General features: G+C 44.6%; 1 protein-coding gene across 4 annotated transcripts in view; it reads right to left on the bottom strand.

Moving 5' to 3' along the window:
* Positions 1-19,055, bottom strand: part of LOC125452124 (adenosine deaminase-like) — a 46,110-nt gene extending 27,055 nt beyond the window's left edge. Inside the window, exons 1-3 of one of the 4 annotated variants that reach the window (XM_048530148.2) lie at positions 18,955-18,970; positions 15,341-15,402; positions 14,235-14,277 (exon numbers count right to left, since the gene is read on the bottom strand). In XM_048530148.2, coding sequence (XP_048386105.1) covers positions 14,235-14,251 — 17 coding nt within the window. In that variant the 5' untranslated portion in view covers positions 14,252-14,277; positions 15,341-15,402; positions 18,955-18,970. The other 3 variants (XM_048530147.2, XM_048530146.2, XM_048530145.2) reach the window with 3 other exon arrangements.
* Positions 19,056-19,533: the final 478 nt, after the last annotated feature.

Below are 19,533 nucleotides of genomic sequence, written 5' to 3'. Positions count from 1 at the left end.
GGAGGGGATAGGTCAGTCCAGGGAAGACGGACAGGTCAGGGAGGGGGGATGAGGTTAATAGGCAGGAAATGGAGGTGCGGGTTGAGATGGGAGGAAGGGATGGGTGAGAGGAAGAACAGGTCAGGGAGGCAGAGACAGGCTGGGCTGGTTTTGGGATGCAGTGGGTGGAGGGGATGAGCTGGGCTGGTTGTGTGATGCAGTGGGGGGAGGGGACGAACTGGGCTGGTTGTGGGATGCGGTGGGGGAAGGGGAGATTTCACTTTCCCCATGGACGTCCAGTCCCTATACACCTGTATTCCACATGCAGATGGCCTCAAGGCCCTGCACTTCTTCCTGTCCCGCAGGCCCGACCAGTCCCCCTCCACCGACACCCTCATCCGCCTAGCCGAACTCGTCCTCACCCTCAACAACTTCTCTTTCAATTCCTCCCACTTCCTACAGACAAAGGGGGTGGCCATGGGCACCCACATGGGCCCCAGCTATGCCTGCCTCTTTGTAGGTGACGTGGAACAGTCCCTCTTCCGCACCTACACAGGCCCCAAACCCCACCTCTTCCTCCGTTACATTGATGACTGTATCGGCGCCGTCTCTTGCTCCCCAGAGGAGCTCGAACAGTTCATCCACTTCACCAAAACATTCCAGCCCAACCTCAAGTTCACCTGGGCCATCTCCAACACATCCCTCACCTTCCTGGACCTCTCAGTCTCCATCTCAGGCAACCAGCTAGTTCCTGATGTCCATTTCAAGCCCACCAACTCCCACAGCTACCTAGAATACACCTCCTCCCACCCACCCTCCTGCAAAAATTCCATCACCTATTCTCAATTCCTCCGCCTCCACTGCTTCTGCTCCCAGGATGAGGCATTCCACTCCCGCACATCCCAGATGTCCAAATTCTTCAAGGACCGCACAGTGGTCAAGAACGCCCTTGACCGCGTCTCCCGCATTTCCCGCAACACATCCCTCACACCCCGCCCCTGCCACAACCGCCCAAACAGGATCCCCCTCATTCTCATACACCACCCCACCAACCTCCGGATACAACTCATCATCCTCCGACACTTCCGCCATCTACAATCCGACCCCACCACCAAAGACATTTTGCCATCCCCACCCTTGTCTGCTTTCCGGAGAGACCACTCTCTCCGTGACTCCCTTGTTCGCTCCACACTGCCCTCCAACCCCACCACACCCGGCACCTTCCCCTGCAACCGCAGGAAGTGCTACACTTGCCCCCACACCTCCTCCCTCACCCCCATCCCAGGCCCCAAGGTGACTTTCCATATTAAGCAGAAGTTTACCTGCACATCCGCCAATGAGGTATACTGCATCCACTGTACCCGGTGTGGCTTCCTCTACATTGGGGAAACCAAGCGGAGGCTTGGGGGCCGCTTTGCAGAACACCTCCGCTCGGTTCGCAATAAACAACTGCACCTCCCAGTCGCAAACCATTTTAACTCCCCCTCCCATTCTTCAGATGACATGTCCGTCATGGGCCTCCTGCAGTGCCACAATGATATCACCCGAAGGTTGCAGGAACAGCAACTCATATTCCGCCTGGGAACCCTGCAGCCCAATGGTATCAATATGGACTTCACCAGCTTCAAAATCTCCCCTTCCCCCACCGCATCCCACAACCAGCCCAGCTCATCCCCTCCCCCCACTGCATCCCAAAACCAGCCCAGCCTGTCTCTGCCTCCCTAACCTGTTCTTCCTCTCACCCATCCCTTCCTCCCACCTCAAGCCGCACCTCCATTTCCTACCTACTAACGTCATCCCACCTCCTTGACCTGTCCGTCTTCCCTGAACTGACCTATCCCCTCCCTACCTCCCCACCTATACTCTCCTCTCCACCTATCTTCTTTTCTCTCCATCTTCGGTCCGCCTCCCCCCTCTCCCTATTTATTCCAGAACCCTCTCCCCATCCTCCTCTCTGATGAAGGGTCTCGGCCCGAAACGTCAGCTTTTGTGCTCTTGAGATGCTGCTTGGCCTGCTGTCTTCATCCAGCTCCACACTTTGTTATCTTGGATTCTCCAGCATCTGCAGTTCCCATTATCTCTGAATGGGTACAGGAATGAGAAGGGTTTGGAGGGATATGGGCCAAATGCTGGCAAATGGAATTAGGTCAGATTACGATGTCTGGTCAGCACAGACAAGTTGGGCAGAAGGGTCTGTTTTCATGCTGTGTGACTCTATGACTCTACGATAGCAGCTTCATAAGAAACAGAAGAGGGAGAAAGAGCGAGATTCGCAGTTTCTCAAAACACTGAGAGGGAGCAGGCACAGAAACTTTGAAAATAGAACAGTAGGCCTGCATGAGAAGGGCAATGGTCACAAGGAATCGGTCATGAAGCAGAAAACCCTTTCAAAATCCCTTATTCCTACCTTTAAGTGAATACAAGTACAAAACTGTTCAGTACAGACCTTGTGCAGACAATAAAGAGGACACTATAGGAAAATAGGCAGGTGATTGGTGGGTATTTTCCCCAAAGTAACAGAGACACCAGCAGGAAAGCCAATGGCAAAAGATCAGTGCCAAGAGCTCCTGTGGGTAGCTCTGGCTAACTAAGGAAGTGGAGCTCAGAACTTGGGGAGGAGAAGGAGAGAAAGGTCAACCGTGGAAAGGACATTAGTGCTCTGACCAGGGCAAGGCCTGAGATCACAGTAGGGGGGTCCACCTGGTCTTCTTCATTCCTGCCCACATACAGCACTGTAAAAGGAACTTTGCTTTTAGCTCAGAGATAGTAGGAACTGCCGATGCTGGAGAATCTGGGATAACAAGGTGTAGAGCTGGATGAACGCAGCAGGCCAGGCAGCATCAGAGGAGCAGGAAAGCTGCTGGGAGAAGGGTCTGGCATTTCTCAAGAAGGGTCCCGAAACGTCGGCTTTCCTGCTCCTCTGTCACTGCCTGGCCTGTTGTGTTAATCCAGCTCTACACCTTGTTAGCTTTGCTTTTAGCTTTGTCTTTTCATCTGTTGCACAGCAGTTCCTGTTGCATATTTGCAGTCAGATCTCCCAAGTCTTAGGAAACGTAAACAGGACAATTTTAGAAAAAGGCTCCAAAGTGAACTGTAAGAGCCTGACTCAAATTTGTTTTGAAGTGTCCTTCCTCATCACAGAAGGATATTTGCATTGTTCGCAATCTGTGTGGTTCTTAAGTAGTGAGCCTGCATATTTCATTTCTACTTTCGCTGATTTTCTTCTGCCTTAAGTGTGAAAGTTAATATTAAGGATGAATGTCTGCCTTACCATCAATCAGACTTCCTTTCAAACCTCCTCTATCAATTTTTACTTTTCATATGCCTAAAGTTCCATAAACATTGGGCTTTCTGATCTCCTCAAATTGCTTTTCATTACTCTTTTTGTCCATTTATTCTCCTTTTTCACTTCTTTACTACTTCAAAATTTCTTATAATGTTAATATTTTGCATTCTAATTTTATCACATCCTCCCCATTTAGGTTTCACATTACTTTGAACTCTCCTATTTATCCATTGAATCCTATTCTTTAAGGTTTTATCTGTTCACCTGATAGGAATGTGTTTATTTTAATGATTTTTATTTCAGATTTAGAGATTTCTCATTGTTGATCCACCCACTTGCAAACATTTCTGTCCTATTATTAGGCACGATACGTTACAACTTAATTCCTCTGTCTACAGATTCCGCCTGAGTGTTTCCAGCATTTTCTATTTTTCTTTGTTTTGTGTCCATCTTGGCTCACCGGCACTGCTTTTTTTCCACAAAAAGATTGTGAAGACCTACTCCAGAAACCTGAGACCATAGTCCAGGTTGATAGTTTAGTGTTGAAGTTGACTGACCCTTGATGTTTTAGTGACTAGACCCTAAAATCTCATTCTCGACTTCAGGTGACTGCATGGCTCTTTTTCATCTTCCTTTCTCCAAACTGACATGACAGTACTCTCCTCTCTTTCTAACAATTGCTTATTTCCTGCTCCTGCCAACCTCGTTACTTCAGGCAGAGCCTTAAAAATGTCTTTGATCTCCACTGTCTCTCAATCTCTGCAAGCAAGCTTTCCTCTTACTCAGATTGTTCCTTTTTAGTTGATTTCTACCCTATTGAGAGCTTCTTTTATCAAGAAGAACATGCTATAAATCAAAATTGTTGCCAGTGGGAATAATCTCTTTCTCTATAAATTGTTGATGGATTCCACTTCTCAGAAGTCCTGCCATTCTTTGTGAATGTAGCTTACCTGAAGTTAATTTGTCAATGGGAGCTTTAGGACTGGAAACACACTTAGGAACATAGGGAATAAGAGCAGGATTGCACCTCTTGGGTGTGTTCCATCATTCAACCAGAGCATTTCTGTTTTTCGTTTCAATGCCATTTCCTGTACGCTTCCCATATTCTGTGATGTCTGTAACATCTAGAGATCTGTCAATCTCTGTTTTCAAAATAATCAATGATCAAATCTCCAAATAAGTAGAAATTGTATCTTCTTGTTTCCAACAACACAGCGTGGAGCTGGAGGAACATAGCAGGCCAGGCAGCATCAGAGCAGCAGGAAAAGCTGACCTTCAGAAATGAAGAAGGGTCCTGACTCGAAAGGTCAGCTTTCCTGCTCCTCTGACACTGCCTGGCCTGCTGTGTTCCTCCAGCTCCACCATGTGTTATCTCTGACTCCAGCATCTGCAGTTCTTACTGTCTCTTCTTGTTTCCAATGATCTCTTTCACCGTTTCTGTGAAACCATTTATATCTGTCTGCAACAAAAAAGCGCAACTGGGGCTAAATGGTCAAATAGACAAAAAGGTCAGATGGGTGGGTAAAAATGAAAGAAAACTAGGGCAGGCCAGGGAAAAAACAGAGGGATAAATCATTTAAAAACACAGTAACGCTTGGAAATTGACATACTGGTCATACTGGAGCTTCATTCCGAAGTAACAAAAATGGGTTGCACCAGTATATCTCATTTGTTAGCTTGTAAAATAAACTTAAACTGATTAACGGTGAGGCAGGAACAAAATATTTGCCAGAGAGCACTCATTTTGGAGTGTGTGGGAGCAAGGTCTCATGGATGGATAAATTAGGTGATGTTTTTCTAAGGATTTCTCTTTTTGTTTGTCTGTCTGCCTTTTTTCATATGAAAACATACATAAACATTGAAATTTCTCCAATACATGGGAAGCAATTACACATACACACAAGATATTGCAAAATCCATAAAGCAAAAGGTTCAGATACAGTGTAAGTGCACTTTTAAGGAATCCTTTGATTTTACAGTTTGATGTTGACACACATCAATATTAAAAGTGGTGTTATTTAGACAGCTGCACTTAGGGAAGTGAGACAGGGAAGTGGTTGCACAGGCTCCACGAGAGGACAAATGTGATAGGACCAGTCATTTTTGCTGATTATTCAAATATGAATTCCTGTAAGGCATAGATTTAGACATTCTGCAATTAACAGAGTAGAAAAGCTTTCATTAACAGTTGGGCAAGTTCATAGTTTAATATTAAATGGTTCGATATTTAGTTCAGTACAAGACGATTTAATCAATTTTCAGCCTATTCTCTACTGTTATCTCTGTTGCTATGAGTGACTGACTCCAATCACCTGCTGAGCCCATGACTCACCATTGGTTATTCTGGTTTCCAGCTGCAATCTATTCTTAATACAAACCTCTACTGCATTTGGAATTCATGCTGATCTCCCCAATTTTAGCACCTTTCCGCTCTGCGAGTGGTTCTATGCACTTTCTATACTCCCACAAAATGGCTGCTATCAGATTTCCACTGATAGGCTGCACTCCAATACCTTCCTGATTTTACTCACGGCGCCTGTCTTAAGTTTCAGTCGACAGTTTTGACAGTGTAGCAGCTAAACCTTACCCTGCCTACAACAAATTGTTATCCCACCATGCAACTGTTAATTTTAACGCTAGACTCCATCCCTACAGTCTCCTATCAACTTATGCCTTGCTATCGATATTTTTATGCATTCTCTTAACTATTATGTAGTCAGAGCTTTATCATTGAGTTCTCCCTGTGTCCATTAGTGTATGCATTTGTCTGCCCCTGTAAACCTGAATCCATCAATTTCCATTTTTTCAGCTTCTTTTCTATTTCCTCCTCTTGGATTACTCATTTAATTGTCATGCCTGTTTTTGCATCTTCTCTCTTAAACACTCTGCCCTGGCCTTCCTGTTCTCTTGCCAGCAAGTACATTTGACAAGCTTAGATAAGCTTATAGGTTCCTTGGCAATCTCCAAAGGATTCATTCGATTTGCTTTGATTTATTGTAGTCACACGTACCTAGGTACAGTGAAAAGCTTTGTTTGCGAGCTGTACAGGCAGGTCATAGTAAGCAGGGACATACAGATCTGAGGGTACTTAGACAGTGTAAGGCATAAAGGTTACAACATTCATCAGTCCTTCATCAGTCTAATATCAACAGGGAAAAAGCTGCTCTCGAACCTTTTGGTGCATGTGTTCAAGTTTCTGTATCTTCTGCCTGACCGGATAGGTCGCACCAACATAACAGCCTTGATGAAAACCTGGCTGAGAGATTATGATACCTTCCCCAAAGAGGAAACTTCCCCATCTGGCTATGATTTCCACCATTTGTAAAGTCAACACCAACTCAGTCTGTGAAAACTGTCCATTATTTCAGAGTCATGCAAGATTGGAAAGATAAACTTCATGCTCTTAAAACAGCTGCTTAATCCTCTCCTTCCTCCAACTTCCTAATCTCCAACAATAAGTGCAGGATGCTCACTGAGTTCTTAATTGCTAAGACTATCACCAGTAAATTAGCTGTCTCTGCTACTTCCCTTACTTCCACTAGGCTGCTGAGCCAATCCACCTATAAGGGCTCCCCTGCCCCAATTCCAAATTTGTATCTCCCTCTAATCTTTTTACTATCATTCATGACTTTCTCTCTGTATTCAGTATTTCCATGATAACCACCTCCTGTTTGCTCAATCCTCCTCCCCACTAAACTACTGATCACCTTACTATCCTTCCTTATCCCGGCATTAGTCAATTTTAGCCAATCCCTTCAACTATCATCCATCTCTCCTTTTAAGCTGTTATCGGCCCTGTCCTCAAAACAAAAACCTTAGCCTGACCACCTTTGCAAACGAATGCTCCATTTCCTACTTTCCTTTCTATCAAAAATCCCTGAGCATTTGTGATCTTCCCAAGCTATGCCGATCTTTCCCAGAATACCACATTTGAAGCTCAAAAATCAATGTTCTGCTGGTGTCACAAAAACTGAAACTGTTTTTTTAATTAAACTCTCAAACTAAATAGAACATAGAACAACACAGTGCACAACAGGCCCTTTGGTCCTCGATGTTGCGCCAACCTGAGAACTAATCTAAGCCCCTCTACACTATCCCATCATTATCATATGCTTATCCAAGGATTGTTTAAATGCCCCTAATGTGACTGAGTTAACTGCATTGACAGGCAGGACATTCCATGCCCTTACCACTCTCTGAGTCAAGAACCTGCCTCTGACATTTGTCTTAAATCTATCACCCCTCAATTTGCAGCTATGCCCCCTCGTACAAGCCAACGTCATCATCCTCGGAAAAAGACTCTCACTGTCCACCCTATCTAATCCTCTGGTCATCTTGTATGTCTCTATTAAATCCCCTCTTAGCTGCCTTCTCTCCAATGAGAACAGACCCAAGTCCCTCAGCCTTTCTTCATACGGCCTGCGCTCCAGACCAGGCAACGTCCTGGTAAATCTCCTCTGCACCTTTTCCAATGCTTCCATATCCTTCCTATAATGGGGCAATCAGAACTGTACACAATATTCCAAATGAGGCCGCACTAACGTTTAGTACAGTTGCAGCATGACATCACAACTCCGGAATTCAATCCCTCTACCAATAAAACCTAACACACCATATGCCTTCTTAACAGCACTATCAACCTGGGTGGCAACTTTCAAGGATCTACGTACATGGGCACCAAGATCCCTCTGCACATCCACACTACTAAGAATCTTTCCATTGACCCAGTATTCTGCCTTCCCATTATTCTTCCCAAAGTGAATCACCTCACGTTTATCTGCATTGAACTCCATTTGTCACCTTTCAGCCCAATTCTGCAGTTTATCCAAGTCTCCCTGCAAACTGCAACATTCTTCCACACTGTGCACCACTCCACAGACTTTAGTGTCATCTGCAAACTTACTAACCCATCCACCTATGCCTGCATCCAAGTCATTTTTAAAAATGACAAACAGCAGTGGTCCCAAAAGAGATAATAGGAACTGCAGATGCTAGAGAATCCAAGATAACAAAGTGTGGGGCTGAATGAACACAGCAGGCCAAGCAACATCTTAGGAGGACAAAAGCTGACGTTTCGGGCCTCGATCCTTCATCAGAAAAAAAACAGATCCTTGAGGCATGCCAGTAGTAACCGGACTCCAGGCTGAATATTTTCCATCAACCACAACTCGTTGCCTTCTTACAGAAAGCCAGTTTCTAATCCAAACTGCTAAATCTCCCTCAATCCTGCGCTCTGCATTTTCTCTAATAGCCTACCATGTGAAACCTTATCAAAGGCTTTACTGAAGTCCATGTACACCATGTCAACTGCCCTAACCTCATCCACATGCTTGGTCACCTTCTCAAAAAACTCAAATGAGGTTTGTGAGACACGACCTGCCCTTGTCGAATCCATGCTGACTATCTCCAAATTGGTGCTTGCTAGATGATTATAAATCCTATCTCTTATAATCCTTTCCAAAACCTTTCCTACAACAGACGTAAGGCTCACAGGTCTATAATTACCTGGGTCATCTCTACTGCCCTTCTAGAACAAGGGTACAACATTTGCAATCCTCCAGTCCTCTGGTACTAAACCTATAGACAACGACGACTCAAAGATCAAGGCCGTAGGCTCTGCCATCTCCTCCCTAGCTTCCCAGAGAATCCTCGGAAAAATCCCATCTGGACCAGGGGACTTATCTACCTTCACACCTTCTGGAATTGATAACACCTCCTCTTTACTAACCTCAATCCTTTCAGTTCTAATAGCCCGCAACACAGTCTTCTCCTCTACAATATTCTCCTTTTCCTGAGTGAAAACAAATGAGAAATATTCATTTGGCACCTCTCAGATCTCCACAGGGTCCACACACAACTTCCCAATTCTGTCTTTGACTGGCCCTGTTCCTACCCTAGTCATCCTCATTTTCCTCACATACCCATAGAAAGCTTTAGAGTTCTCCTTTATTCTACCTGCTAATGTCTGCTCATGTCCCCTCTTTGCTCTTCTTAACTCTATCTTTCAGTCCTTCCTTGCCAATCTATAACTCTCCATCGCCTCATCTGAACCATCTCGTCTCATCGTCACATAAGCCTCCCTCTTCCGCTTAACAAGAGATACAATTTCCTTAGTAAACCACGGTTCCTGTACCTTATCGCTTCCTCCTTGCCCGACAGGGACATACCTATCAAGGACACGCAATATCTGTTCCTTAAACCAGCGCCACATTTCAATTGACCCATCCCCTGCATTTTACTACTCCATTCTATGCCTCCTAAGTCTTGCCTAATTGCATTATAATTGCCATTCCCCCATCTATAGCTCTTGCCCTGTGGCATGCTCCTATCCCTTTCCATTGCTATAGTAAACATAACCGAGTTATGGTCACTCTCTCCAAAGTGTTCACCTACCACTAAATCAAACACCTGGCCTGTTTCATTATCAAGTACCATATCCAGTGTGGCCTCCCCTCTTGTCGGCCCTTCTACGTACTGTGTCAGGAAACCGTCCTGCACACACTGGACAGAAACGGATCCATCCAACGTACTAGAGTTATAGCATTTCCAGTCAATGTCGGGGAAATTAAAGTCTCCCATAATGACCACCCTGTTCCTTTCACTCCTGCCCAGAATCGTTTTGCCAATCCTCTCCTCCATATCCCTGGAACTTTGCAGTGGCCTATACAAAACTCCCAGCAGTGTTACCTCTCCTCTCCTGTTTCTGACCTCAGCCCATACGACCTCAGTAGACGAGTCCTCGTAAAAAGTTCTTTCAGCCACCGTTATGCTGTTCTTGACTAACAAAGCCACACTTCCCCTTTTTTTTACCACTTTCCCTCATCTTTATAAAAGATCTAAACCCTGGAACCTGCAACATCCATTCTTGACCTTGCTCGATCCATGTCTCTGAAATGGCCACAACATCGAAGTCCCAGGTACCTATCCAAGCTGCAAGCTCATCTACCTTATTCTGGACTACGGCAAAGAAAACCTTTTCATTCTTCCATCCAACTTTTCAACTTACCCAAAGACTAAGACATAGTTTACAAAATCATCCTCCTCCAGTGTCCCCCCACCATTGTTCAGTAGAAGGAACTGCACTCATATGGTTCCATTCTCATCTATCTCATAATAGCCTGTTTTATGGCTTCACTTCCAAATTGCACACCTTTTCCTTAAGAGGCGCCCCTCCTTATTCTCATCTATATCTGGTCCTTGGTGACATCATCTAAAAACACAGCTTAATTTTTCACACATACCCTGATAACCCCAAGCTCTAACTCACAATTACCTCTCTTCACTCATCCACTGAACTTAGTTATCAGTCTGCTTCTCAGATATACAATTCTGGCTGGACAAATAGTCTTACAATGATCCTTTGTGTCATACTTCACCTCAAATTGAGCTTCCAAGCATGCATTAATGCAATACCTAAAACCATCTATTTTCAACTCTGTACCACACCATTCACACCCCCACTCTTCCACGCATCAGTTCATCTGCTATTGAAAACCTCAACCATGCTTTATTTGACTATTCAAATGTATTCCTGACTGATCTATCATATTATATTCACCATATACTTGAGGCCATCTAAAACTCTCCAAACTATATCCTCACACGTTAAGCACTGTTCACCCAACACCCTGGTATATTCTTACTTACAATGGTTCCAGTCAAGCAACATCTCCATTTGAAAACAGTCATCCTTGTTTTCACATCCCTTCATAGCAATAACAAAGTGTGGAGCTGGATGAACACAGCAGGCCAAGCAGCATCTTAGGAGCACAAAAGCTGATGTTTCGGGCCTAAACCCTTCATCAGAAAAGGGGGACAGGGAGAGGGATCTGAAATAAATAGGGAGCGAGGGGGAGGCAGATTGAAGATGGATAGAAGAGAAGATAGGTGGAGAGGAGACAGACAAGTTAAAGGGGCGGGGATGGGGCGTGCAGAGGAGAGTGTAGGTGGGGAGGTACAGAGGGGATAGGCCAGTCCGGGGAGGATGGAAAGGTCAAGGGGGCGGGATGAGGTTAGTAGGTAGGAAATGGAGGTGCGGCACGAGGTGGGAGGAGGGGATAGGTGAGAGGAAGAACAGGTGGGGAAGGTAGGGACGAGCTGGATGGTTTTGGGATGCAGTGGGGGGAGGGGGGATTTTGAAGCTTGTGAAGCCCACATTGATACCATTGGGCTGCAGTGTTCCCAAATGGAATATGAGTTGCTGTTCCTGCAACCTTTGGATGGCATCATTGTGGCACTGCAGGAGGCCCAGGATGGACATGGCATCTAAGGAATGGGAGGGGGAGTGGAAATGGTGCACGACTGGGAGGTGCAATTGTTTATTGCGAACTGAGTGTAGGTGTTCTGCAAAGCGGTCCCCAAGCCTCCGCTTGGTTTCCACAACGTAGCGGAGGCCACACCGGGTACAATGGATACAGTATACCACATTGGCAGATGTGCAGGTGAACATCTGCTTGATATGGAAAGTCTTCTTGGGGCCTGGGATGGGGGTGAGGGAGGAGGTGTGAGGGCAGGTGTAGCATTTCCTGCGGTTGCAGGGGAAGGTGCTGGGTGTGGTGGGTTTGGAGGGGAGTGTGTAGACAAGGGAGTCACGGAGAGAGTAGTCCCTCCAGAAAGCAGACAAGGGTGGGGATGGAAAAATGTCTTTGGTGGTGGGGTCGGATTGTAGATGGTGGAAGTGTCAGAGAATGATGCGTTGGATCGGGAGGTTGGTGGGTGGTGTGTGAAGACAAGGGGGATTCTCTTTTGGCGGTTATTGCGGGGACGGGGTGTGAGCGATGAGTTGCAGGAAATGTGGGAGACACAATCGAGGGTATTCTCAACCACTGCAGGGGGGAAATTGTGGACCTTGAAGAACTTGGACATCTGAGATGTAACGGGAGTGGAATGCCTCATCCTGGGAGGAGATGCGGCGGAGGCGAAGGAATTGGGAATAGGGGATGGAATTTTTGCAGGAAGGTGGGTGGGAGGAAGTGTATTCTAGGTGGGAGTTGGTGGGCTTGAAATAGATATCGGTTTCTAGGTGGTTGCCTGAGATGGAGACAGAGATCAGGAGGGTGAGGGATGTAGTGGAGAAGGTCCAGGTGAACTTGAGGTTGGGGTGGAAAGTGTTGGTGAAGTGGATGAACTGTTCAAGCACCTCTTGGGAGCACGAGACGGCACCGATACAATTTGACCTGTCCGTCCTCCCCTGACTGACCTATACACTCCCTACCTCCCCACCTAACTCACCTCTACAGGCTCCATCCCTGCCCCTCTAACTTGTCTGTCTCCTCTCCACTTATCTTCTCCTCTATCCATCTTCAATCCACCTCCCCCCCTCCCTATTTATTTCAGAATCCTCTCCCCATCCTGTTTTTCTGATGAAGGGTCTAGGCCTGAAACGTCAGCTCTTGCGCTCCTAAGATGCTGCTTGGCCTGCTGTGTTCGTCCAGCTCCACACTTTGTTATCTCGGATTCTCTAGCATCTGCAGTTCCCATTATCTCTCCCTTCATAGTAATACACCTATGTCATCTCCGGGCCCACAACGTTCCAAGATATCTGCACTCATCTATTTCCACGGGTTTCTTGAGAAACACTGGTTCTGTGCATTCAGCTTTCTAAGGGAAGCTTAGCAATCTTCTCCTTAAATCTCACTACCTCTCTCTTTACTCTTCTTTAAAACATTCCTTAAATACAACTTCTTTGACCATTATCTGTCATAAATTTTGCATTTATAAAGCTCCTCTGAAACACTATGAATGTTTCATGGTGAAATAGTTTGACGTGCAGGTACAGCAGGTGATGAGAAAATCTAATGGCACACTGGCCTTCATAGCAAGAGGATCTGAGTATAGGAGTAGGGATGTCTTGTTGCAGTTATACAAGGCCTTGGTGAGGCCACACCCTGAGTATTTGGTAGAGCTTTTGTATCCTAGTTTGGAAGGATATTCTTCTTACTGAGGGATTCCAGCAAAAGTTCACCAGACTGATTCCTGGGATGCCAGGACTGACATATCAAGAAAGACTGGATTGACTGGGCTTATACTCAATGGAATTTAGAAGAATGAGGTGGGATCTCATAGGAACATATAATATCAGGCAAGACATGGGAAGGATGTTTGCAATGTTGGTGAAGTCCAGAATTGGAGGGTGACAGTCTAAGAATAAGGGGTAAGTCATTCAGGACTGAAATGAGGAAGAATTTCTTCACTCAGACAGTTGTGAATCTGTGCAATTCTCTCTTATAGAAAGCTGTTGGTGCCAGTTCATTAGATATATTCAACAGGGAGCTGGACATGGCTCTTGCTGCTAAAGGAATTAAAGGATATGGAGAGAAAGTGGGAATGGGATATTGAAGTTGCATGGTCAGTTGTGATCATGTTGAATGGTGGTGCAGACTTGAAGCGCTGATTGGCCTACTCCTGCATCTATTTTCTATGTTTCTTTGTTTTCTTGCAATAAAGGCAGTTTGCAAACAGAAGTAGGCATTGTTACTGCTGAAACTGTTAAAAAGAGAGTTATTCAGTTGGCAGAGAGCAAAGGTGTTGCTGTCATTACTCGTAATTACACAATCAATGGGACATATCTGCATAAGTGTATAGATGACGAGATTGGGCATAGGAACTTACATTTAACAGCTCCTGTCAAATGGCAAAAAAGGTGGTGATTGATTTCCCCATTTTAAAACCCAGACTATTCTGGTATCACCAACAATCAAAGAAATGTGTGTCTATCTTCGCCTCACACCTTTTTTGTCTTGCTGTTTTGGTTGCTCATCTGGTCTACCATTTGTGCTGTCCCTATCACTCTGGTTTGTTATTTTATACTTTCATTTTTTGCAAATCCTATTTTCTCATTGTCGCTTCCCTTCTATTTTGTCCCTCTTCTCTCCTTCATGTTTGTGTTTGTTTACTGACATGCATGATAATATTTTTACGTTCTGGGAAACTCAGCATAACAGGTTGAAGGGTGGGGTGGGGAACATACAATAGTTCAGAGGTCATCTCGGATAATGGACATCAGAGAGGAGCTAAAAAAAAAAAAAAAAAAATCGCTGGTTCAGAGAAAACTTTACAGAGAAAGCTTAGCAAGGAGAGATTTTATACAGTACGGATGAATCTTTAGTCTGGCAAAATGCATCAGATTTTTATACTGCAGAATAAAGACATGCATTTTGTTAAAACTTTTCATCTTGCACTCATAAGGACACTACGCAAGAAAATAAATTTGAATAAGAATTTGTGTTCTCACACCAAGTCCTGATAAGAGCAAGGTGAAAAGTTTCAGCAATATGTGCCTTTTGAGCAATAATGAAGTTTTGTACTACAAACGAAATAACTCCACAAAGGCTGGTATCCCATTACCAAGTAACCCTTTATTTACATGTGCACAGTACATGACACTGACCCAGTTAGCATAGAGCTGGCTCCAAGAGTGAGTAGAATCCCTGAGACTCCTGTTTACATCTGCCAACACAGGCTCCCCGATTGGACCAGGTTAAAACCCCAATCAGGGAACACATATTCTGTGAGATCCACCTGACTGACATTGTTCTAATCACTACGTTGAACAGTGGTTTTCAGTTGCACAATGGAAAAGAGTCATGAGAGATGCAAACTAGAAGGAAATGGAAGGTTGGCACGAACTGGTGTTAACTGTGAACATGTTGCTATTGAGAGGAATTTTCATGGGATCTGGAGGTGCTTGACCAATACTCAAAATTTGTTCTTCTTGATTATTTATAAGCTGGGAAATACAGAGTCTGGGAAAACACAGGACATTGGAATTGTGAGCAAGCCAATTGCATTAGAGACTGGAGTTCACGGCAGATGGGCAGAACGGAGATGAGATTGTACATATTGGAAATTTGTGGCTGGGTTGTTAAAATAACCAGAAGAGAGGGTGCACTGAGAAATTGTGGGATCATACAGTGGGAGAAGAAAGCAAGAATCATTACAGACAGTGATGGGAATCTGGAATTACTAATCTTGCTGATACTCTTCCCATTGCCAAAAAGCTATAATAAAGCATTCAGTTCTTTATTTTGTACAAACAACAAGATAAATTGGAATTGTACACATTAATTCACATACTTGGCAAAGTGCAGAATAGTTTTAAGTCTTATGGCTCCATCGAGATGACAATGAAGTTCAACCTGTAAAAGAGAGACAGAACAGCATAACAGATGGAATTTCATGTGGGTAGCAGGGGAACTGATGTCACCCATGCAGTCACATATTTCAGCCACCTCTGATGAAATTAAGTGCATCAGTGCCAACAGGGACCCTGCTGCTACGGATCTCAGTTGTCCCCTGAGGGCATATTGATTCATGGAATCATTTAGTGCAGTGTGGAGAGCCCACCTCCAGTCCAACACCAGCAGCTTTCCAATATCTGAGAGTGTGACCACAGCCAGTACCACGCTGGGGCCTAGAGGAAAGTTCAGCAATGGATTTTGCACAGTTGAGTAAATGGGTTGAGATTGGGATCCCTGGCAGATGGGGTTACTGAAGAGGTTGGTTGAGGTACCAAGGGCAAGAGAGGGCTGTAGCTTCTGTGGATCTCCTTGCCAGGCCCCTGATGGTGCACAAAGACCCTGAGAACAAGATCCCAACTCCTCTGTGAATCTGCAGGCCAACAGGAAGTCTTTCTGGATAACTTGAAGCTTGTAAGATGAGGGAACTAATTATACAATCTTGAAAATAAATCAAGTCAGTGTAAGTTGGAACATTGAAAAATGTCCCAATTAAAGTGCCAAAACCAAACTGTACCTGCACCATACTGCCAGACTGCGAGCACCAGACGCTGTTCCCAACTACAATAAACAGGGGACAGATTTTTTTTAAAATTAGGGGCCATCCTTTTAGGACAGAGACCAGGACAATTTTCTTTTCTCAAAGAAGGTTGTGCAACTTTGTATGGTCATATGGCTGTAAAGCTCACATGTGTTTAAAGTATGAAATTATTGGCTATACGAAACCAATGTTAAAGAGTGCATTCCGTGGCAATTCGACTTACTCTAAGCATATATTTAAAGTACTCTTCGTGTAAGTCATAACGCTCTTGAAACATTAACTGTTTATTCCTTGACCGACGCTGAGTTTCTCTAGAACTTTCTGCTTTTATTCCAGGACCTGCAGTACTTTGGTTTTCAATATATTTAAGGTATTCCGAAATGATCATTGTTTTTCACAGCAAAGTCTGGTCAACATGTCAATAATAAACAAGCTTTTTTTTGAAGTTTACAGATTTAATAATAATTGGTGCCAAATGGCGTGCTGCTGTTCGGACATTGCTATTTGAGTGGGTATCTCTCATATTTGCCTGTCGCTAAACAGCACCACAAGAGCTTGAAAATCACCTTTAATAAATTTAAAATGTTGAAAAAGTACAAAATGGTAATTGATTGTTTTCATTTGCTAGCTACAAGTGTAGCATTTGATTGGAGTCGCCTTAAAAAAGGGCATGCCTATCTGCACCACAGAATCTGGATGGCTTTGCAAAGATTTATACTTATCCCAATTTTAAATATCTATGCACTGACAAATGTAATGTCAGTATAAAGCAATTTAGCATTGCATAAAATACGTTCTGAAGGTGCTGTAAGAGTCCATCTGGTGGTGATGGTCTGGCATGCACTGCCCAGGAGGATAGTTGAGGCAGAAAACTTCATATATACTTGGATGAGTACTTGAGGTGTCACATCATTCAAGACTAGCTGTGGTCCCAGTGCAGGAAAATAGGACCAGACTCACAGAATTGTACAGCCTGGAGACAGACCTTTCGGTCCAACTATTCCAGGCTGACCAGATTTCCTAAATTAATCCAGTCCCATTTTCCTGCATTTGGCCTGTATCCCTCTAAGCCATTTCTATTCATATACCGAACCAGAAGCTTTTTGAATGTTGTAATTGTACCAGTCTCCACCACTTCCTCTGGCAGCTCATTCCATACACGCACCACCCTCTGCATGAAAAACCTGCGCCTTATATTCCTTTCAAACCTTTCCCTTGTTGGCTTAAACCTATGCCCTCCAGTTCTGGACTCCCCAACCCTGGGGAAAAGACCTTGTCTCCTCACCCTATCTATGCCCCTCATGATTTTATAAACTTCTACTGGGCCATGTTTCTGCCTCCGACACTCCAGGTAAAACAGCCCCAGCCTATTCAGCCTCTCCCCGTAGCTCAAACCCTCCAGTCCTGGCAATGTCCTTGTAAAGGTGCGATACAAGGTGTAGAGCTGGCTGACCACAGCAGGCCAAGCAGCATCAGAGCAGCAGAAAGCTGACGTTTGGGGCCTTGACCCTTCTTCAATTTCTGAAGAAGGGTCTAGGCCGGAAGCGTCAGCCTTCCTGCTCCTCTGATGCTACTTGGCCTTCTGTGTTCATCCAGCTCTACACCTTGTTATCTCAGATTCTCCAGCATCTGCAGTTCCTACTGTCTGCGTGTGAAGGTAGCAGTTTATGTTTGCTGGCAGATCAACCTCTTCCTTACTCCATGATTCTATAAACTAAAGCAGTTAGACACTTCAGACTACACCACTTTAAAATCCCAACAAGCTTTCGGTGCTGGGTGTGGTGTGACTTCTGACCTTGACCATCCCAGTCCAAAGCCGGCATCTCCACATCACCTCAAACCGGGACTGACGTACTGCACAGCAAACACTAGCAGGATATTAAATGTGTGCAATCAACGCAATCTTCATATCGATGAATGACCGCAGGTTGGGGGGGGGGGGGGGCGATGGAGCTGTAAGAACATTCCCAAAATAATGTTTCCAAACGGACGTTTTGAAAATTAAACAAATCTTTCGAAGGCACTATTCTCACGCAATCAATCAAAATATGCACCCAGTAAATGCATTCAAAACGTTTTGGTGTGTGTTAAACAGTGACGGATGAGAAAGTCCTTTAAAAGTTAACAAGCGCTCCTTGCCAAAACAAAATGTTGAAGTAACATCACGCTGTAATGTAGAATTCTGACACATTTAAATTGCGCCGTACCTTGGGTTTGGTGAACACTGTTCTTGAAGCTACTCCTTGCATTCTCAGAACCCGTAGGAACGAGCAGACTGCGTTATCACTGAAGTACAGCTTTTTTAAACTGGCATCAGAGATATAAAAAAAAGAACACGCCTCTTTTTATTGCTCAAGATCTTGCTGCTCAGTTTTCGCTAGGAAGGACAGTTCTTTCCAAGCTTTCAAACTTGCTTAGTCGTCAAAGTCGCCAGGAGAAGCAATGCCTTTCTCCCTCATTTGAATTGCAACATTTTCTCAGTGCTGCCCACTAAATTCGCCTCGTGTCGTGAATCATATTTCTGATTAGTGAATAAATCATGAGCAACAAGCTCCATCGCTAAGCATGATCTCCACAACTTGGATTCCCAAAGGCATTTTGCACTTTTCTCTCAATGCGTTAAAAAGACAAAATATGCACTCTCGGAAAGGAAACTGGCAAATACAGGATTCGAACAGGTTTTAGAATAGTGAGATTCATTTTGAATTGCTCCATGGAAAAACTGACCTGTAACGCATTGGGTTTCTCCGGTTCTCTCAGAGCTTTGATCGTACCCCATCGACCGCAAGAAGTCAGACAGCATTACAAAGTCCGCTTTCGGTTTTATAAGCACATGTTTAACTGAAACAAAAAAACCCCTGCCGCCGTGTTTTTTTTCCCCCCTGTTTCTAAACCACTTGGGGAGCACTTACCGATGGAATGGAAACACAGAAAACGGGAACCATTTGTCACATCTGACCCAGTGAAAGTTCAGCACGAACAACTCGAGGTGCTGATAAGGACTGGCGGTTTCACGGGACAGAAGAGATTAAGTGACGTGGAAACCTATCTTTTTTTTCACTATCACGGAACATGAATGAATTAGTGGCGCTGGAAAAAGAATGTAAGACACCGAAGTAACTATGAGGAGTGGGTTACCTCAGTAACGGTACATTTACAGGAGTGGGAATAATGTGGGGATTAAACAAATCATTTAGGTAGAATTACAAAATAAACACCGAAGCTGAATGAGAGGTGAGGTGGATGGAAAACAAAAATAAGCAAGTAAAAACCAAAAGAACTACGGATGCTGTAAATCAAAAACAGACAGAAATTGCTGGAAAAGCTCAGCAGGGCTGGTAGCATCTGTGGAGGGAAATCAGAGTTCATGTGTCTGGTCCAGTGACCCTTCTTCAGAACATGAAGAATAAGTGAGTTATAGAATGCAGCCACTGTTTCACTGCTAAGGTGCACTGTCCAGAGCAAAGTGGAATACTCCAGCTGGCATCTGA

Source organism: Stegostoma tigrinum, chromosome 5 (genome assembly GCF_030684315.1).
Source record: "Stegostoma tigrinum isolate sSteTig4 chromosome 5, sSteTig4.hap1, whole genome shotgun sequence".
NCBI lineage: Eukaryota > Metazoa > Chordata > Chondrichthyes > Orectolobiformes > Stegostomatidae > Stegostoma > Stegostoma tigrinum.
The sequence above is the reverse complement of the archived record's forward strand: the minus strand, read 5'-3'. Positions and strand labels throughout refer to the sequence as shown.